This window comes from Bubalus bubalis, chromosome 15 (assembly GCF_019923935.1).
Source record: "Bubalus bubalis isolate 160015118507 breed Murrah chromosome 15, NDDB_SH_1, whole genome shotgun sequence".
NCBI classification, from domain to species: domain Eukaryota; kingdom Metazoa; phylum Chordata; class Mammalia; order Artiodactyla; family Bovidae; genus Bubalus; species Bubalus bubalis.
In genome coordinates, this window is record NC_059171.1 from 80,959,103 (window position 1) to 80,979,227 (window position 20,125).

Consider the following 20,125-nt stretch of genomic DNA (forward strand, 5'->3'; position numbering starts at 1 on the left):
CCCAGTCTGGGTGAGCCACCTGGAGTCCTCAGAGTCCCTGCACCCGCTGCCCCCAGATTGGGAGGGACAGAGGGGTGCATTCGTGTGCCAGCAGGTGGACAGAGTAAGACAGACAAGATGTAAAACGTAGTCAATTTTATTCTTCTTAAACCACAAAATAGAGTCTTTGGTTGTACAAACATCACTAGTTACAGTCTCGCCAGGAGGTCCCGGCTGGGGAGGGGGCGGTTAGTCAGTGGCCAGAACTCCTCAGGGGACCTCTTTAAAATGCTACCGGCCGGGTTAAAAGACTCGGGGCAAGGGTGGTGTTGGCGCTGGCAGGGCCCCCACCCCAAGTCGGGGGAGGCACCCCGCTCCTCTAAGAGGGCACTGGGCCCAGGCCTCGGCGCCCTGGCCGCATGGCCCGGCGGCTGCTGCACAAGGCCACCTCCTCGGGACCCGTGGAGCCTGGAGAGGGCCTGCCCAGAAGCACCATGGCCACCTCTCCGTCCTCCTCTGGCAGACCTGCGGGCAGGGGCAGGGAGTAAGTGAGTAGATGGGCCTGGCACCCTGGACCATGGGGGCGGGGGTGGGCCCGGCCCTGGCCTGCCAACTCACCTGGGCTCGGAGGTGGTTCCAAGGACCTTAGCTCCTCAGCGAAATCTGGGGACTGTGACGGGGAGAAGGGCTGGTCAGGGACTACCCAGACCTGCCTGAAGCCCCCAACAGGAGCCTGGGTGAGTCCCTGTAGAGCCCTGGCTGGGGGGGCGGGGGCGGGGGTGGGACAGGGAGGGTATGGAGCAGGGGACAGGCTGGGAGACAGGCTGAGCAGAAAGCCGCAGGAGCCGGTCAGGGTGTCCTGCAGAAGGGCCGGAGGGCCCGGTACCTGCATGTCATAGACAGGTCTGGAAGAGGGGAGGGCGGCAAACACCCTGTAGTCAAACTTCCTCCCAGACAAGGCCTTGAAAGGACAGCGTGAGGAGAGAGGCAGAGAGCGTAAGAAGAAGAGAGGGTGGGAGTCTGGATCCCTGCCCCGCCAAGGGAGGAAGGCAGGGGAGGGCGGCAGCTGCTGGCTCCTCACCAAGCGTCCCGGGGAGGTGCCGGTCTGGGGGCCGAGGTCTGGAGGAACAAGAAGGGGGCATCGGGAGAGGTCCGCGCTGCAGGCCGGGCTCCCGCCTCCCGCCCGACATACAGACCTTCCAAGGGGGTGGGTGATGGAGTAGGCGCTGGCGAGGGGGCCTCGGCCAGGCGCTCCAGGGGTCCCCGCTTGCTTCGGCCCTCCTGGGACTTGCTGAGGACCATCTGTGCGCGGAGGGCGTCCTGCTCCAGGGACTTCATCCTGTGGGCAGGCGGAGGCGCTGGCAGCGTGGGGGCGCAGGCGCTGGCAGCGTGTGGGCGCGGGCAGCGGAGGGCGGGGCAGGCCTTACCTGGCCGCCCTCCAGAGCGCCCGCTTCTCGGCCTCCAGGGCTCGGCGCTCCGCGGGGGACAAGGCCCGCTCTGGGGCTGGGGCCGGCAGCTCGGGGCTCTGCACGCGAAGCCGCTCCTGGTGGCGCCTCTCGGCCTTGGCAGTCCGCACTGGGGCACCACCTCCCTGCGGCGGAGGAGACGCGGGACCAAGCCTGGGCGGGGCGACAGGACAGGAGGGCCAGATGGAGGGGCGCCGGGCACGGGCGGAGGGGTGCCGGGGACAGGGGCTGGGGCGGCCCTCCCCCGCCTCACCCTTCTGCCATGGGGCCCTGGCCGACCCAGGGTGGTTCCTCCTCGGGCTCCTCGTCCTCAGGAGCATCGGCTTCCGGGAGCCCCGTGTCGGCCGCCGCCTCGCGCAGCATCTGCGCCCTCTTCTGCTGCAGCTTGCGGGCTACGGGGCGCGGAGGGTCAGGCCACGAGCCGGCACCCCCCACCCTCCCCCACCCCCGTGCCGCCTGCTCACCCTCCTCCTCCTGCATCTTCCGCAGGTCGTCAGCGCCCACCAGCGACACGCGCTTAGGGGGGCCCTCGGCCTGGGGCACCCGAACCTCCAGTTCAAAGTACTTCTGCCGCTCGCGGAAGGACAGCTGCTCCGGCGAGGCCGTGGGCCCGAGCATGGGGTGCTGGGGGAAGCGCGCCCTCAGACCCGGCCCCTCGGGTGTCACACCCTCGCAGGCGCACGCAGCGGGGCACCTGAGGGCTGCCCACCACCTACCTGGGCAGGGGTGTCCAGGGGCGGGTGCAGGCCGGGCACAGCCGCGAACGTCCTATAGGCCTGCTTCACGTTAGCTGGCAGCTCGGCAGGGGAGGGCGGGGAGGGGGGCTGGGGACCGGGCGCAGTGAGCTGAGCAGGGACAGCTGCCCCTGCAGCACCGCCCACCCTGCCACCAGCTGTCCCTGCTGACTGCCCCCACCCCTGCCCCCCAGGTCAGGGCACTCACGGGCTGGGGACCACCTCTGCCCCTGGGGACCGGGGAGCCCCTTGGCCAGGCCTGAACCAGTGGCTGGATCACCCCAGGCTTTGTCTGCAAAGGGGTTCAGGTGGGGGGTGTGAGGGACGGGGTGGGGGGAGAGAGATGGCGCCGAGGTGGGCGGCTGGGTGCCCAGGAAGCGAGGCCAGCACTCACCCATCTGCTGTCTGTCAGGAAGGGGCAGAGGCTGGGCGCTGGGCTCCAAGCCGGCACTTCAGTGTCTGCCCCAACCCTGCCACCAGGCCTGGCCCTCCCCATGCAGCAGAACCAGGGAGCCTCTGCAGGCAGGTGGGGGGCTCGGGGCAGGGTAGAGTGGCCCCCAGGAACTCCCAGACATGAAGACAGATGGGGACAAAACCGCCAGGCACTGGGGAAGGCCACCCTGACCCCCAGCCCCCTCTGTCCAGGAGGCCACAGGGAGCCCCCCAGCCGTGATACCAGCCAGCTGGGCCAGGAAGGGGCCTGCAGGCCATCCCCCTGTGGGATGGCAGCTGGGGAACGTGTGAGCCCTAGCACCCTCCCCGGAGTAGTGGACTCTGCACACAGCACCCTCTGCAGCACCCCCACTGTGTGTACTCACCTGCTGGTGGCTAGGGGAGCAGGGGGCCTCAGCCATCTCTCCACTTGCCACAGGCAGCACCTGGAAGAGCGGAGTGGTGGTTGTGGGGAGGGTCAGGCAGGGCTGAGGGCCCCCGAGGAGGAGGTGGGGGGTTGCCTGCCTCAGTAGCACAAAGGCTGGTCCTCAACACCCTGACCTGAGCAGCCCTGAGACATCTGAGATGGATGGGCTGGGCTGGGCTGGACTTCTCCTGGGTGGGGCGGCCACCCTCCCTATGAGCCTCAGAGGCCCGTCAGCCAGGGAGGCCCGCCCCCTGCGAGCCACCCCCCAGCTGTGCCCCTTTCTGATGGAGGACACTGGGCCCCCTCCCCTCTTGGGGGCTTCCTACTCTTGCCTATGTGGGGCTGAGCACAAAGCCCCTGAACAGGCTCACTCAGCCCCCAGCTGGCACAGCCTCCTCACCAGCCCTGCAGAGTCTCCCAGCAGCAGCTGGCGCTGGGCAGCCCGCCCTGCAGGGAAGGGGTGAGAACCACAGGCCTCCGCCCAGGGCCCTGCCCCCCCGCAGCACTGGCCCTCCTCCCACCGTGCTCCACCGGGGGCCCTGGGCCCACACAGCCCTCTGCTCTGCCTTGAGTCTGCCTCTGGGAGGTGGGGGGTAGGCAGCAGCGGATGCATCACAGCTGGGCTTAGGGGTGGAAGAGGACAGACGCGTGCCAGGCTGGGGGTGGCGCTCCAGCTCGGGCACCCCAGGCAGTCCCTGTCATGCATGAGGGCCCTTTGAGGGCCTCAGCCCTCTCCCTGGGGACAGGATCCTGGCAGAGCTCTGTCCTGCAGGGCCTCAGGTGAAGGGAAGGAAGACAGGGGTAGGACTGACGGACAAGTGGGCAGAGGCCGGAACAGGGGTGTGATGACCAGGGACTGACCCTCTGCACGCTGCCGGCGCCAGGGGTGGCGGCCAGGGCTCGGCAGGCTGGCTTCAGGCTCTCTGGGCTCCGACCCTGGGGGGCAGAGTGGACACAGGGCTGCCAGGGCTGTGCCTGCCAGAGTGCGGGGTGGGCGGCCAGGCCTAGGGACTCTGGGCTGTGGGGAGGAGCCCGCCATGTGGGGCAGGAGGGCCTGGGCACTCACCATGGCCTCTGGGCCCCATAGTGGGATCTGTCCGGGCAGCTCCTTCTCCTGTGAGCAGAGGAGACAGTGGTCGGGGCTGACGGCCTCAGGCTCCCAGCCCAGGGGCTGCTGGCTGTGGGTGGCTCTGACCTTGCCGGGGCCCTCGGGGCTCAGCTCCCGGTCGATGGAGGAGATGCTTTCCAGGCTGTTCCGGCGGCCAAGGCCTGCCGCGAAGGGGTTGGCGATGATGCCTGGGGACACCTGCGGGGGAGGGGCGGAGTGGCCACACCCGAGGCAGCCGCTGGGGTGGGCTCTGCTTGCTCAGGACTCCACGCCACCATCGCATCTGTGCCCAGGGCACCCACACCACGCTCCCGAGGACACGGCGATGCAGAGCACCGGGCGAGAGAGGTTGGCCGTGGACACGCACCCCGGAGCACAGAACTGACAAGGCGGTGGGGCGACAGTGAAGCGCCCATGGCACAGAGAGGAGCTGAGGCCAAAGTCCCAGCAGAAGGAGGCTGACAGATTCCTGACGGCAGAAAAGGCCGTTTAAAGGAGGAAGAGTTGACTGTGGTGTTGACCGGAGTGATGACAGCAGACGTGACCACGCGCTTCTCCAGCGTAAGCGACTATCAGGACGTAAAAGGTGCCCGCTCACAGGCACAACCCAGCCCCCGAGCGGCCTGAGACCCTGAGGCCTGACAGCCAGGAGCACGCCTGGCGCCCACATCCCGGCTCCTAAATAGCCCTGTCCACTAAGGGAACCAGTGCTCCTTGGAGAAAGAAGGTAGGGGAAAGGGTGAGGTGACCCCAGACTTCCTGCTGTGCTAGAAAGGAGGCTGCCTGAGGGAGGTGGGCGATGTGAACAGGGCCCCGGGCCAGCCAGAAGCCCTCTCGTCAGCTCCGCCTGGATGGCTGGAGCACCAGATATCAACAGCAGCCGTGACAACTCTCACCACGAGATAAAACGGAAAATCTGTGCTAAGGAAGGTGGCCGCCCAGAGCAGTGGGGAGGGCGCACAACTGCCCTGGGGCTGAGGAGGAGCCCGAGGAGGAGCAGGCCGCTGCACCCCCCAAAGCACCCGCCAGTTTCCGGGGGGAAGCATCACCTGGTGGGGTGACCCAGAGACGCCCCCGTGCAGGCACCACACCCGTGGGTCTGGTGGGAGGCCCTCCAAGACAGTGTGAGCTCTGTGATAACCCTGCCAAGATACAGCCACTGCAGCTCGTCCTGAGGAGGCAATGGACAGACCCCCAGTGAGTGCCATCCATGCCGTGATGGCCTGTGCCCACCTGAAGTTCCAGGTCAGGCTGGGAGACAACCAGATGCCCACATGCCTTGTAGCTCTAAAGGTCGCCTTGGACCATTGGTGGGAGGCATGCAGGGCCTCTGAGTGAGAGGTCCTGTCTACTGTTCTTGACACTTTTCCTCAACTCTAAAATTGTCACTACTTTATTTACTTGCTTGTATCTTTCAAAACAGAAATAACAGCAGGAGAAACTACACTAATGCAGACGCTGGCCTGGGGGTCACCGAGAGGGGATTCAGACTCCTGGAGGGCTGTGTTCACAGCTGCAAAGGTTTAGCACGAGCAGCCAGTTTGTCCTCCCGGCCGCAGGGTCTTCGCTCCCCAACTGCAGCCTGACCTCACGACACAGCAGTGAGCGTGCCGTGTCCCACCCCCCGGACTGCCGGGGAACTCCCAGGAAACTCTGCTTTTAAAGTCATCTTTAAGAACTGAAAACGAGTTCTGGGCTTCCCCGGTGGCCCAGTGGTTAAGAATTCACCTACCAATGCAGGGGACACAGGCTCGATCCCTGCTCCAGGAAGATCCCACATGCCGCAGAGCAGCTAAGCCCATGAACCACCAACTACCAAGCCCGGGGTCTGGGGTCTGTGCTTCCCAACAAGAGAAGCCGCCTCACTGAGAAGCCAATGCGCAGCAACGAGACCAGCACAGCCGAGAAGAAAACTCAGACAAAACTCAGCCTAACTGTATGACAAGCCGGCAGTAGGACAATGCAGAGAATCATTTCCCAGGGACTTAACGTAGCATTGTGACTGCACCTCCTAGTGGATGAATCCTAAGGACACAGAAATGTCAAAGTGCTATTAAGAAATGCTAGTGATAACACTGATACGGCTTTTTTAAATCAATACTTATAATATTACTTAATTTAATAAAACGACTTTTAAGATGAGAAAAAGAGACACAAATATAAAGTCAAAAGAATCAAAGCCTGCTGTCCTTAAGCATGGGTTGAAAGTAACAACCTCATGGATTTTTTCCCCCTAGAAACCTACCTCCTGAGGACCCGTGTGCTGCAGAGGCCCAGGAGCGAGGCCACAAGACCAGCCAGTGATGGTCTGAGCCCCATGCCAGGGCTGCGGCAGGAGACACCGGGACGCCTGGGTCACCACCAGGCTGGTGTGTCACCGGCTTGTCACCGCGGTGCCCACGCAGGCACCCTGCCTCACGAGGACCACAAAGACCAAAAAGCAGTCACCATGGGGGCTTCCAGGGCAGCCACTTGTTATTTAAAAATCAACCAATGAAAGGAAAGAATCAGAGTGTTTACCACACATCTCCTGTACAAAATCTTATTTTAGGATAAAAAGCAGCTGATAAAATTTCTTCTTTACAGAAAGGTCATTAGAATGACTGAAAACACTAGATGAGGAAGGAGTAACTGAGGCAGTCTTCCTTCGATCAGTAATCAAGGAAACACGGAAAAGAAAGGCGGTCTGGATCAAAATCCAAAAGGTGGTTTTTCTGAGAAGGCTGCTAAAATATACAAAACTTTGGTGAGTGTGATGGGGAGGAAGAGACGGCAGAAATCAGATCAAGACGGTGATGGGACCACAGAAACAGAGGGGAGGAGAAAGAATGTTCTGGACCTTGCCCCAAACATGCTGAGCACCAGTCAGCAAGCTCTTGGAAGCGCACAGCGGTCCCCACAGCGCTGCCACCAGCTGGCCACCAGGCCTGCCTGCCTGTGCAGGGCCCTGGGGCAGAGGCCGGCACAGCAAGGACAGGCAGGTCCTGAGGCCAGCCTGCCCCCTGCCGTGCAGAGGTTGGGGAGGACGCCAGGGCACAGCTCATGCAAAGACGCGCTTGCAGAATCCAAAGTTCGGAGAGATGGCTGTGAACCCTAATTCCTACAGGGGTTGAACGGGTCACCACAGAGGAGGCAGGTGGGCTGAGGTTAAGAGAAATGGGGCTGGGTGGATGACCGGTGTCCTGACGGATACACGTCACCCCTTTTTCTTTCAAGCAGCAAGCTAGCTGGAGGAAACCTGTGGGCTGCACCTCACCGTACTTGGCACAGGGCTGTAAAAGCCATCAATAAAAGGACTCCAGAAAACTCAGCACTCTTTCAGAGAAAATTCTTACAGGTTATAAATGGAAACAGCCATCCAAGTTTAAAAGAATGTTATATAAACTACCTCCTCCAAGTCAGCACAAGGCAAGGTCACTGTCCACCATCACCAGGTTCCCAGGGGGACGGAGGAAAAGGGGACCCGCAGCCACCACCTGGGCCTCAGGGCTTCCTCCAGGAGACGCAACAAAGTCACCGATGAGAATCAACAAGGATGCAAGAGCAACCTAGGAATGTGCCTGGAGAAACCTTATTCACACAGTCACAGAGCTCACAGTGAACCCCCAGCTCCCAACCAACTTACAGAACTGGCAGGTCCATTTGGAAGAGAAAACACATGAAAATAGACTAACACTTGTCAAAAGAAGAAAAAACAGTGGGTGATTTCACCAGTTAGGTCTCCTGAAACATACTCTAAAGTGGCTACACTGAGGTTAGCAGCATCGGCTCAAGAACACGGCCGGCTCCCAGGACCACGGGATGTGGATCCAACCTACAAGGAAGCCCGATCTCCCCCGATCAGTGGGAAACTGAAGGCCAGTCCAGTGCACTCCACTGGGACGGAAGATCCACTTGCTTGAGAAGCAATTCCAGTGGATTGTTTTCTAAAAAATAGCTTTGACAATCTTGCCCCAGAGAGGGTTTTCATCATCAAAACTCAAATCCAGACATTATGAGGAAGGTTAGACAATGTCACTCACAGTCTCCATGTTTCTATAATCCCAGAAAGGCCATTGTGAAGGAGCAAAAGACAAAGCCCACTCATGCCCTATGCAAAAAGACAGAAGCTTATAACACAAAAGACAAACTGCGAGTTTCGTGAGTCACACGTCAAAGGAGGCCAGGTCCATGGAGACAAGCCTGAGGCTGGGCGGGGGTGGGAGATGGGGCAAGCCTGCGGCCTCAGGCCCAACACCCCTTCTTCCAGGGTGCTGTCCTGCAGAAACGCCCCCAAAAGCATCAAGACAGGCTCCGAGCACTCTGGTTGGAAACACAGCACAGGCAAAGCAACCCAGGGAGAGATGGGCAGACAGTCAGAGGAGCCCAGCAAAGCCTCCATAAAGCTGGGGAGACGCCTGCTCTGCTCTTCGCCCTGGAGTGTATTTACTCTGTTTGTACTGAAACCTTAAAAATAAGTACATGTGCTGACCGAAACATGTAAGGTCTTACTTTAAATGAGAAAGCAGAAGACACAGCCCTCTCTGGAAAGTCTGAGCAAGGTTCCTCACCAGAAACAACAGGTTCCTGCAGGCACACAGGGATGTGGGCACAGAGGCCAGCACAGGGGCCCCCAGAACCCAGGGAATGGGGTCCCAGTCCAGCACCCAGGCAGGAGAAACAAGGACAAACGCACCATCCTTCCCAGTTCAGGAGGCGATGCACAGGACGAGGTAGACCCTGCCTCGGCAGTGCGGGGACAGGGGCAGTAGGCTGCCGTCCCGGAGACCCACTGGAGCCCCATCCCCAGAAAGGAGGCCCTCAGGGAGCTGGCAGCCGCTGCGGGGAAGGAGCCCCTGGAGGCGGGGGTGGGGGCTGCTGCAGGAGAAGCGGCCCCCCTGGGCTGATGCTGGAAGCCCGGGGACAGCGGCAGCATAAGACAGCAGGGCCCCCCAAGAGGGCACAGCCAGGCTGGTGCAGGACACCGGCCGGGCTGGACACCAGGCCTCTGCAGCCCGGTCCTGGGCCTGGCAGCTGACACTTCCTCCAGGGGCTGCAACGGAGAACCACTGGGTCCCCACAGGCTCGCCCAGGTGTCTGCGCGGGGACACAGGTCTGGGCCCTGAGCTCCCTGCTAAGGGGCTGCCAGAAAGCAGGCCGGCACCAGGCCAGCGTGGCAGGGCCCGGGGGTTTGCAGGCGGGCTGTGTCCCGCTCTGGGCCGTCCTGCCCTGGCCTGGCGGCCCCAGGGCACAAATGCTGCTTGCCCGGTTCAACCTTTTCTTTGAAGACACAACCAGGCCTTCTGTACACAGTCTGTCCCACCAAGGCTGCGAGCGGGGCTGAAACGAGGACCTGGCACCCGCACCGCATGGCTCCCCCAGGTCTGACTCACAACGGTCAAGCGTGTCCTGGCCCCGGCGCACCAGGACCCTCCCGGCCACACTGGGGGCGGGACGCAGTCCCCGTGGCCGAGCGCCGGCTGGGGGGGCACTGACCTCGGGGGTGGCAGCGCTGGTGTCGAAACCGTCGCAGACCAGTACAGTCAGGGTGTCGCCCACACTGCGCAGCAGCTGCACAGCCTCTCCATGCGTCAGACCCAGCAGGCTCTGCTGGTTCACCTCCAGCAGCCGCAGTCCCACCCGCAGACGGCCATCTCGCCCAGCTGCTCCCGTGGGGCTCACCTGCGGGGAGACAGCTGTGCTCAGGACCAGCCCCGGACCTGGGCCCCTCCCCGCCGGAGAAGTCCACGGGGCGGGCGGGCGAGTGGGAGCTCACCTTGGAGATGAAGATGCCCTCATCGGTGGGGTCACAGGGGTTCCCGGCGTGGCCCTTGGCGCCCCCACGTATGCTGATGCCCAGCCTCTCCCCGGGGGCCTTCTGGATGCAGAGCTCCCGCATGCCCGGGGGCGGCGGGTCCCTCCGCACAACCAGCACCAGCTCTAGGCAGGGCCGGAGCAGGGCGCTGACCGCTTCCTGGTGTGTGGCCTCCCGCACGTCCTGCCCGTTCACTGCCAGGATGCGGTCCCCGACCCGCAGGCCACTGCGTGCAGCCAGGCCCCGTGGGAGCACCTGTGGAGGGAAGGCCGGGCACCGTGGGCAGGGGGCTGGGCCTCCCTACACCCCACAGCGCCCACGGGGTCTGCTCTACCTTGGAAATGAACACGCCGGGCTCCTGGACACCGAATGGGTGGCTGGAGTGGTCGGAGCCCCCAACGATGCTGAGCCCCAAGGGGCCCCCCGCTCTGGGCAGACAGATCTCCTGGGAACATGGAGGAACAGGAAGGGTGGCTGGAACAAGCCGAACATTACAGGATGGCTTCCCAAGCCCAGGGGTGTGAGACCAGGGAGCTCCACCACAGGGAGGCCGCGTGACGGTGCAGAGAAGACTGCAGGAGGAGGAAGCCCCTACGGAACGACGCCCTGTGTCCTGGAGCCTGAGAGGACAGGGCCGAGGCCCTTGTTCTCCCACGAGCGGGGCCGACAGCCACACCTAAAGCTGTGTGGCTGTGGAGACAGGGGCTGGTTGGTGGGCAGGGCCAGGGCAGCGGTCTCACCTCCACTGGGTACGGCCCCTCCAGGGCAGCAGCGAGCAGACTAGGGGGCAGCCTCAGAGGCCCAGGCTCCCCTGGGGCAGCAGGGGCAGCAGTGGGGGGCGGGGGGGAGTGAGGGGGAGGGCTGGGGGCGAGGGGCCCCCCAGCCTCCCGCTCTAGCAGCAGGGCGATGGTGGGCGACGCGGCAGTCAGCAGGGAGACAGCATGGTCGTGTCTGGCCTCGGTCATGTCCACCCCATTGATCTGCAAGAGCACAGCCTGTCAGACGGCCCCAGGGAGAGGGGTGCATGGGTGCTAGGCAGGCCCACCGCCGCACTCACGGAAAGGACGCGGTCGCCGACCTGCAGGGTGCCTGCCCGGTGGGCAGCACCCCCCTCAACGATGCGGGAGATGAAGATGCCCTGCAGCGGGGGAGGGCGAGTGGGTGTCCGCGGGCTGGCCAGGCCTGCCCCCCACCCCGCCCCACCCCCGGCCCCAAACTTACCCCGTCACCGGCCCGGTAGGGCGTGGAGCCTTTCCCGCCTGCGATGCTGAAACCCAGCCCCTTCTCGCTGCGCACAAGACAGGCCACGTGGCGCTGGCGGGGCGGCCCGGGCGGCTCGGGCGGGAGCAGGGGCAGGCGCAGGCCGCCCCCTCGCCGCTCCCTCGGGCTGTAGTCATCCTCGGGCCGCAGGGCTGTCACGGTGACTGCATTCTCAGGCTCCACCATGCGCTCCCGCCACAGCCGCATGTGCACGGTGGCACCCGCCCCGCGCAGTGCCTCCACGGCCTGCTGGTGCTCCGCGTCCTGCAGGGCCACGCCGTTCACCTGCCGCACGGCACTTGTCAGCCCGCCCTCTGCAGGCGGGCCGGCCGAGTGGGCACAAGCCACAGCGTGCCAGGGGCTGCTGCCCCCCTCCCTGTGGGTACTGGCTACCTATCTGGGCAACACAGGGCTAGGAGGCCCACTGTCGAGGAAGCAGGCGATGCCCCTGCTAGTCCACAGTGCCCAGTCCTGGTGCCCCTGCCCCACACACCTGCTCCTTATCTAAGCAGTCCTGGGGAGGATGCCGGGGGTTCTGTGCATCTGGCCCTGCCCTGCGCTCTCTGAGCTGCTGGGACACAGCAGCCCCTCTGTTCAGTGAGTGCAGGGTTACTTCCTCCTGCCCCCATCCCCCAGAGCAGACTGCCCTCTGACCACCCGACAGGCCTCCTGCCCAGACGCGGGTTTCTGCCTTGGGCTGACCTCCAGTCTACCCGGAGCTCTAGCTTATGAGCTCCATGCCTCATAGGGGTCCCATACTTGGGGCTCTCAGGAGGAGCTGGGCACCCCCTTCCTGGAGGGGAGGGAGCCCACCACCAGACGTGGGACTGAGAGGTCCCAAGAGTGTGCACTTCACACGGTGGCCAGGGGGCTCACCTCGAGGAGCTTGTCGCCTACTCGGACCCCAGCCCGAGCCGCAGGGCCCTCCTCAGACACCCGGGAGATGAAAATGCCCTGTAAGACAGAGATAGCCCAAGAACGTCGGTGGATGCCCTTCCAGAGAGGGGCCCTCAGCAGCTGTGCGAGGCCCAGAAGCCCCCCAGTCAGGGCTGCAAAGACGCCCCAGGGTGCAGGAAAGACAGAAGTGGGCCTGCAGTGGTCATACGGCCTGGGTGTGGGCTGCTGTGGGGTCCCAGGCGTCAGGGAGTGAGGGTGCAGGTCAGTCCCGGGAAGTTCGATCCATACACAGCACAAGAAGTGCCGGTGAAAGGGAGGTGAGGCTGAAAGAGACGGCGGGCAGACCAGCGGCCCTGACCGTCCTCTACGACGCTGCCCCCCACAACCCCGGCCTCTAGGACCTCGTGTGCTGCAGGGGCAGGGCCTGCGGGCAGCACAGGGTGGGGGCGGCTCCTCACCTCGTCGTCTCCCTTGTAGGGCGTGGATCCCTTGCCACCCGCAATGCTGATGCCCAGGCCCCCTGTCTGCCGCACGATGGTGAGCGTCAGCTGGAAACAGAACAGACGCACCGTGTCCAGGGAAGGCTGAGGGGCCGGGGCCTGGTCCCCTCCGGCCACCAGCCACCTCTCCCAGGGCCGGCTTGGGCCACAGAGGAGCTGACGAGGTGGGGGCTGCCGGGCTCCAGGGAGCGCAGCCAGAGGGAGTGCTCGCCTGTGGGTGACGGGGGCCTTCCAGGGCCGGAGCGCCGCAGGAGGGGGGCACACCCTGCACCTCCTCCAAGATTGGCCACCCCTGCCTGGAGGCCAGCGCCCTGTGGGTCTGGCGGGCGCCCCAGGCCCTGGCTCTGAGTTTGGGGAGGAGGTCTGAGCAGCAGCGGGAAGGAGATGGAGAGCCCGCAGCCCGAGAGCAAGGCCCGCGAAGCCTGGGGCAAGAGCGCAGCGGCAAGCGAGTACAGACCTCTTCCTCCTCAATGCGAGCGGGCTCTATCAGCAGGTTATTGGCCTGGTCAAACGACACCCCCTGTTAGGACAGGACCAGCAAGGACATGCAGGTCAGCTGCCGCCCGGCCCCGCCACCTCCTTGCCCAGCCCCGCCATGAGCAAGAAAGAGAGAGAAGACCACACCAAGCTCCCACAGCCTGAGAGCCTGGCCCTTCGTGCCTGGGTCTGGTGCTGCCCCCAGGCAGGGGGTCCCATAGGGTCTGGAGGCCTGGCTGCTACTGCCGACCTGCCAAATGGGCAGGCTGGGCTGGTGCCAGGTGGGCCTAGGCCTGGCTGTGCCAGCTCTAACTGTCCAGGCCCTCTCAGCCGCCACAGCACCAGGCTGTCTGTGCTCAGATATGTCAGACACGGGGCTGCTGCGGGGCGGGGCATCCCATGGAGAAGACAGGGACCCATGAGAGCCAGCCCTCCAGAGGCTAGGGCAGGCAGAGGGGCCTGGGCATAGGTGGGGACTGCCAGGGGCTTGGGATGGGGCTACAGGGCCAGCACGGAGCTTGCAACTGAGTCTGCACCCAGCCTGCAAAGGAGAGTGGGGAGCTGGGGACAGGCACCTCCTGTGCCAGTTGCCTCGAGAGTCGCCTGGGACCCACACCGGTGTGGACCAGGGGGCCTGGTCAGTTGGATTCGGGCTGGCGTGTGGGGCCAGACCCACCTTGACAGAGGGCGCAGAGGCCACCGCCTTCTCCTCCTCTGCTGCTACTGCCGCCTCCCCCTCCTCTTCCTCCTCAGCCTCGTCTTCCTCCTCCTCCTCTGCTCGCGGAGCCCAGGACATGTGGGGGCCATTGTGCCAGCCCCCAGTCCCCATTGGGCCCTCACTGTCTGGCGGTGTCCCCTGCAGGAGGGCCACCACGGCCTCGGGCTGGGGCAGCTTGGAGATCTTGAAGTGCTTCTTGTAGTGGGGTGTGTCCTTGCGGATGAGCCTTTGTCTGCCCCCCGGCAGGGGCCAGGGCGCCTCTGGCTGGCCCTCCTCGCTCTCGCCGTCCTCCCTGGGCAGGAGCAGCGTGTCCTCCGCGAAGCGCACAGTGGGCTGTGAGAGCTAAGTGTGAGGACTAGGCCAGCCCACCCCCGAGCGCAGGGCCCAAGGCAGCAGACAGGTGCTAAGAGGGCCCGCTGCTTAAAGAACAGGGACAAGTGACGAGCCAGTGAGGGGCACAGAGCAGTCAGCGGGAAGAGCAGGCTCGGGGGCTGGGAGGCTCTGCCCACTGTGCTCTCAGCAGCCTGAGGAGGGGCCCCAGCAGGACCGCGAGGAAGGCCCTGGTGTCTGGGAATGTTCCAGCGGGGAATGTGCAGTAGCGTGGGTGAGCAGGGCCCAGGCTGAGCCGGCCTTGAAGTAAAGACCCTCTTCCCCCAGCTCTCCCCCTGGCCTGGGGCAGCCTGACTCCTGCTGGGCCCCACACAGGGAAGAGTGCACCTGGGGGCCCACCTGAAAAAACCGACTGGTGCTGCCTGCACACGAGCTTGGAAAGGAGGCAGGGTGGGAGCTGGCAGGCCCGCCCCGGAGCAAGCGGCCCCCAAGGCCAGTCTCACCTCCTCGTAGGTCTCCTCCATGACCTCTTCCTGGGTGGCTGGCACGGGTTCCTGCTGGCTCAGCCCCTCCTCCTCGGCCAGCGGGCCCTCAGGCTCGCCCTGGGAGGCTGTGCCGGCAGATAGGCGCGAGTCTGCACTTAGGCCAGACTCAGTGCTCAGCCTCTTCTCCTGTGGCAGGGGAAGGCAATGGGTTGGGCTGCCCCTGGAGGATCCCACATTGCAGAATGTACCCCAGGGCTCCCTGCTGCCTGACCACAGAGCCTCGGGAGCTTCCCCCCCAGCTGCCCTCATCCTGCAGGAAGTCTGTGCTCATCCTCTGGGGTGCCCGCTGTCCCACCACTAGGGAAGCCGCACTTCCAGCTCCAACAGGTGTGGATACACAAAGCCACCCTTCTGTGGTTCGAACCCTCAAGGCTCATTCCAAACAAATCACAAGGGCAGGGGCTGACGAGTCCCTGAGCAAACGCCAGCTCAAGGACGGGTAGGCGCCCCCAACCAGCATGAGCATGCCTCCTGGACCAGCGAGGGCAGCTTCCCGTGGGTGGCTGTGCACCAGACACAGGTCCCGCCACGTAGCCCCAGGCACCAAACACCTGCTGCACCCGGGGTCCTGAGCAAGCGGAGCTGGGCCTGCCTGATTCTGAACAGGTCCCCTCATGGAAGCAGACAGTGCAGGTGCCCTTGAGACGTGCCAGCCCATAGGCCCACTGCTCCAGCCACTCCTGGCTCCTCACGGGCAGCTGCCCCACGTCCATGCCACATGGCTTTTGTGTCTGCCTAGCAGTCCTCTGTGGAGGCAGCCTACTCTACAGAAGGCACGTGCACTTGTTTCTGAGTTTCCTGACCAGCACCACCGCCTGGCTCCTCTCCTGGTGGGTTCCCCATGCCCACGCGGGCCGGGAGCCCTGCACCCAGTCCGGGGCTCCCGCGGGAAGCCCTGTAAGGCGGGCGGCTGTCCCTCCCATGGCCTCCGGGTCCCCACAAGCACCTCCTCGGAGGGCGAGGGTGGCGCAGGGTCAGGCCTGCAGGAGGTGGCTTCACTCCGGCGCTCCACACCCCTCTTCATCACCTTGAGCTCGCTGGGGTGTGGCGTAGCCCGACGCTGCAGGCCCTGCAGTGGGCACAGGGGTGAGGGCAGGTGGGGCAGGGGTCAGGCGGGGGCGGGGAGGCGGGAGCCCCCGGGGACCCCACCCCGCCATACCCGTTTCTCGGCAGCGGCTTCCTCTGGGTCGTCGTCGCCCGCGGGGGCCTCCAGAAACTGGATGACACTGACACGGCTGAGCGGGGCGTCTCCCCAGCTTTCTGAAGGGCTGCTCTGCAGCTCAGGGTCCTCTGTGGAAGCGCGTGTCAGGGGGAACGCCGCCCCGCCCCAGGCCCCGCCCCGCCCCGCCCCAGCGACCTACCAAGGCTGGGCAGGGGCTGCTGTGGCAGCAGGTAGCAGGTGAGCACCTTCTCGCCCGTTTGGGCATCATCCTCGGTCTGGAACCGAAGCATGGGCTGCGCCTGGTTCTCCGCTAGCCACAAGGCCTTCAGGTTGAGGTGCGTGAGTGCAAACGGCAGACTCTGCAGGCTGGGGGCGGGGGCACGGTCAGCTTGGGGAAAGCCAGGCCCGGTACCGCGGGATGGGGGCAGCACTCACCGGTTGCCAGCCACATCCAGCACGTGTAGCTCAGCCGTGTGGGCGAGCTCTGGCGGCAGGACGGCCAGGCGGTTGTCCCTCAAAGAGAGGACGCTGAGTGCCACGCAGCCCCCAATCTCAGGCGGCAGTGCCTCTAGGTGGTTCCGGTCCACGTTGAGGTTGGTCAGCTTGGTCAGTTTCCCCAAGGAGTGGGGCAGGGCCTGGCCGGGAGGAGTGAGGATCAGAAACCATCAGGAGCCCGAGGGTGCAGTCTCTGCCCTTGCTCTGGCCCCGACGAGGCAGATGTCTGGCTCCTGCCACTCTGCACGCCTCCAGGTGCTCCCCCATCCTCCCTGCCTCCCACACTAACTCTGAAACCAGCCCCACCGTCAGCAGGTTCTCAGTGAGGATCAGCTCCGACAGGTTCTCACAGTCCCCGATGGCTTCTGTCACCTCGCACAGGCGATTCTGGTCCACCTTCAAGATGGACAACTGCTTCAGCTGACCTGGTGTTGGGAAGATGCAGCAACAGGCTCAGTGGGGCCAGGAGCCTTGGACACTCACGAGACTGAGGCAGCTTGCGCTGGCGCAAGGACTCCTGCCTCCTGCACTGTGAGACCGCTGAGACCTCAGCCTCCCTCCAGACGCGCGCTCACTGCCCCAACCTGCTGCCAACCTGAGCAAGCCCAGCGGCTCCCAGGTCCCCAGGCCCTCATTGTGCCCTCATGAGCTCACCACCGCGCACTGCCTCAGCTCCTCAGGTGCGAGCACGAGTCGTGCCACTGTGGCCCAACGCCTCCCCTCCTCAGGGACAGGTCTCAGAACCCAGCAGAGCCAGGGGTCCTTGCCCCAGGACCCCGCTCGGCCCAGGTCCACACGAGCCATGCCCCTCCCAGCACTGACCAATGCCGTCTGGAAGCCGCTGCAGCAGGTTCTGTGAGAGCAGCAGGTCAGTGAGCAGCACCAGTCCCCCAAGCTCCGCGGGCAGCTCCTCCAGCCGGTTCTCAGACACATCCAGGCACACCAGGCGCCGCAGATTCCCAAGCTCCTGGGGGGTGGGTGCAGAGGGTCAGGGGGAGGGACAGGCCCAAGGTGGGGTGGCAGCCACACCCTCACTCACCGGGGGCAGGGCTGATAGCTGGTTCCGGTCCAGCCACAGCTCCCGCAGGTTGGGCAGGGCCCCCAGGGTATCAGGCTGCAAGAAGAGGCAGGGACAGGGTGATGGCCAAGGCTCACTTGCCCTGCCTGGCCCCGCCCCACCCATGACAGCCCCACCCTCTCCACACCAGCACTTCCAGATCATTGCCTCCCAAATCCAGCTGTTCCAGCTTGACCAGGAAAGACAGGGACCTGCAGAAGAAACAGAGCAAGGTCTGTCGTGGCCAAATGGCCCATGGTCCCTGGGGCTAGCTGCTGGCAGGGGCGAGCTCACTCACGCAGGCAGGGACTTGAGCAGATTCTCCCGGAGCTCCAGGGTCACCAGGTTGGCGAGGCTGAACGAGACCAGGACAGAGTGTGAGAGGAGGCAGGATGGTGGGGAGTAGTGCAGGAACAGGGCTCGGCTGAGCCCCCCACCCCGCAGGAAGGCACTCACTTGCCCACGTCCCCAGGCAGCGCCTGCAGGGACACGTCATTCAGCGCCAGGTGAGCCAGACTGCGTAGCTGAGTGAAGCCTTCGGGGAGCCTAAGGAGAGAAGAGGGTCCTCAGATGCCCAGGCCAGGGCTGCAGAACCCCCACGGCCCATGCCCAGCCCTGCTATGGCCACCACCCACCTGGACAAGGGGTTCCCACTGAAGTCAGCAATCTCCAGAGCTTTGCAGAACTTGATGCTCTCGGGGATCTCAGGGATGTCTGTGAGGAGAAAGGGGTCACCACGGAGAAATGCCCACAGCCTCCAGGAGCTCAAAGCCCTTCCTGCCACCCTCAGATGCCACCCCATGCCTGCCCCAGCTCCACACCGTTCCGGGACACATCCAGCTCCACCAGCTGCATGAAGTTGGCCACCTCCGGAGGCAACCGCTGGATCTCGTTGTCACTCAGGCCCAGCTTGCGCAGGTTCAGTAGCCTAAAGAAGGGCTGTGGGCAGGGGGTAGGGTCAGAGTGACAGGCCCTGTAGTGAGGGCCCCTCCCTGCTCCAGGCCACACAGGAACCCTGGGTCCTGTCCTATCACCCTGGTCTGTAGTAAGAAAAGCAACGAGATAAAAACATACACACACAGTTTCTCGAGCTTCTGACTCCTTGACTTTTGACACCTGGTCCCTTTGTGTTACCTCAGAGACACCCCTCTCCGCACCTCCCCCCGCAACATGCAACATTGCCAGCTGACCTACCTTACACGCTCAAGTCTTAGTCTTAACTGAGAAATCACTTCTTTTCTCTGACCTGACCAGTCTCTGTTCCTCACCTTCTGTGTTCCCTCAGGGCTCTACCTACCACCTGAATCACCTCTTCGACCCACCCAGCCGGTGGGCCCTCCAAAGCCTGCAGTAGTTTCTGTGACTGTACCCCAGCAACCAGCCCAGCCTGAGACACTGACAAGAATTTAGAAACTACCAAAAAAAAAAATATAGCGAAAACAGCAGGGGCCACAGATCCGTGTAAGGGGCCCTGGTCCAAGTTCTGGAGTGAAGCCACACCCTCTGTGGCATGCAGCCCCCAGGCATTGGGCCACTTGGCACCCCATCTCCAAAAAGGAAATCCTTTTGTGACCTGCTTCCTTTAACCTTCTCTCCCAAGTGGCCTTAGAAGGAAAGCAAGCTGACGGGAAGAAACAAGGCAGTGAGAGGTAGACGGAACACAGGCTGGTCTGGGACAGGCACCATAAGAAGGCTCCCTCTGACCCCGCCCCAGCACCCTGGAGGAAGAGAGCAGTCAGGACAGAGGCTGGGCTCCCCCTCCAGAGTAGTCCAGCAAGTTCGTATCCATCAGCCAAGCCGGTTAACCTTCCACCCCGATCTACCTCAAGCCCATCCACCTTCCCCCGCGGCTTTCCATCTGGAGCTCCTCCTCTAGGCTGTGACCATCCCCACCCCCAGGCAGGCACCTGATGACCGATGCCACCTGGTGCCAGCGCCGGCGGTGGGTGAGGAGGGTGGGGCTGGCCAGGGTGGGGCTCTGGCCAGTAAGAACCAGCAGGGCCGGCTGGACGCTGCGGTGTCCCGCGCAGGCCAGGGCCGGCTGAGAGCTCGGAGGGGCGGACGGTCGCGTGCAGACTGACCCTGCCGATCTGGAACGAGGACTGGGACGGCGGCCACTCACCTTGGGGAGCTCGCGCAGCTGGTTGGCGTCGAGGAGCAGCTCCTCCAGGCTGCGGCTGTACCGATAGATCTCCTCGGGCACGGCCTGCAGCGAGCAGTGCCGCTTGTCCACCGACTCCACGTGCCGGTTGCAGCGCCAGAGCGGGATGCACTTGAGCATGGTGCGGGCGGGCGCGGGATCCGGCGGCGGGCGGGGGGCGGGGCTCGGCCCGCATGAGCGCCGGACCGGGGGAGAGGCAGGGGGCGGCCCGGGGTGGCGGTGGAGGCGGCGCGCTGGGCCGGGCCCGCGCTCGGAACGCTCGGACCGCGGCGGCCTGGGTGGGGGGCGCGGCCCGGCCGGCGCTCAGACTCTCAAGACGCGGCGGCGGCCCGGCATCCCGCCTGGCCCACTTGACCCAGTCCGTCCGCTCGCCCGCCGCCTGTGCCGCAGTCGGAGCCGCCACCGCTGCCCGCCGGACTGCCCCGCCGACAACCGCCGGTCGCCGCGCAGCCCGCCGGGAAGCCGAGGCCCGCCCTCGCCGACCCGAACTGCAACCCCCACAAGGCCCTGCGGCGCCGATGCCTCCGAGTACCCGTAGCGGCCCCGCGCACAGCCTGTCGGGAAGCTCGAGTGGCCCCTGGCG

General features: G+C 64.4%; 1 protein-coding gene across 13 annotated transcripts; it reads right to left on the bottom strand.

The window, feature by feature from the left end:
* Positions 1-120: 120 nt before the first annotated feature.
* On the bottom strand, positions 121-20,008 carry SCRIB (scribble planar cell polarity protein). 13 transcript variants are annotated; one of them, XM_044928363.1, is made up of 39 exons: positions 19,504-20,008; positions 18,203-18,320; positions 18,017-18,095; positions 17,838-17,927; positions 17,680-17,736; positions 17,530-17,593; positions 17,364-17,438; positions 17,147-17,291; positions 16,631-16,749; positions 16,265-16,464; positions 16,029-16,195; positions 15,827-15,957; positions 15,614-15,736; positions 14,626-14,793; positions 13,751-14,125; positions 13,055-13,099; positions 12,556-12,645; positions 12,077-12,154; positions 11,162-11,485; positions 10,998-11,078; positions 10,681-10,920; positions 10,275-10,385; positions 9,902-10,195; positions 9,622-9,807; positions 8,638-8,712; positions 4,234-4,344; positions 4,105-4,152; positions 3,900-3,974; positions 2,998-3,057; positions 2,388-2,471; positions 2,162-2,269; positions 1,910-2,069; positions 1,699-1,837; positions 1,407-1,598; positions 1,176-1,318; positions 1,061-1,098; positions 866-940; positions 598-649; positions 121-504 (listed from the first exon to the last, which is right to left on the bottom strand). In XM_044928363.1, exons 1-39 carry the CDS (start codon positions 19,660-19,662, stop codon positions 359-361), a joined length of 5,025 nt encoding a protein of 1,674 aa, XP_044784298.1. In that variant the 5' UTR covers positions 19,663-20,008; the 3' UTR covers positions 121-358. The 13 variants fall into 13 exon arrangements, with proteins under 13 accessions (XP_044784298.1, XP_044784297.1, XP_044784299.1 ...); XM_044928362.1 differs by having other exon boundaries at positions 13,055-13,117; positions 19,504-20,007; XM_044928364.1 differs by lacking the exon at positions 13,055-13,099.
* Positions 20,009-20,125: the final 117 nt, after the last annotated feature.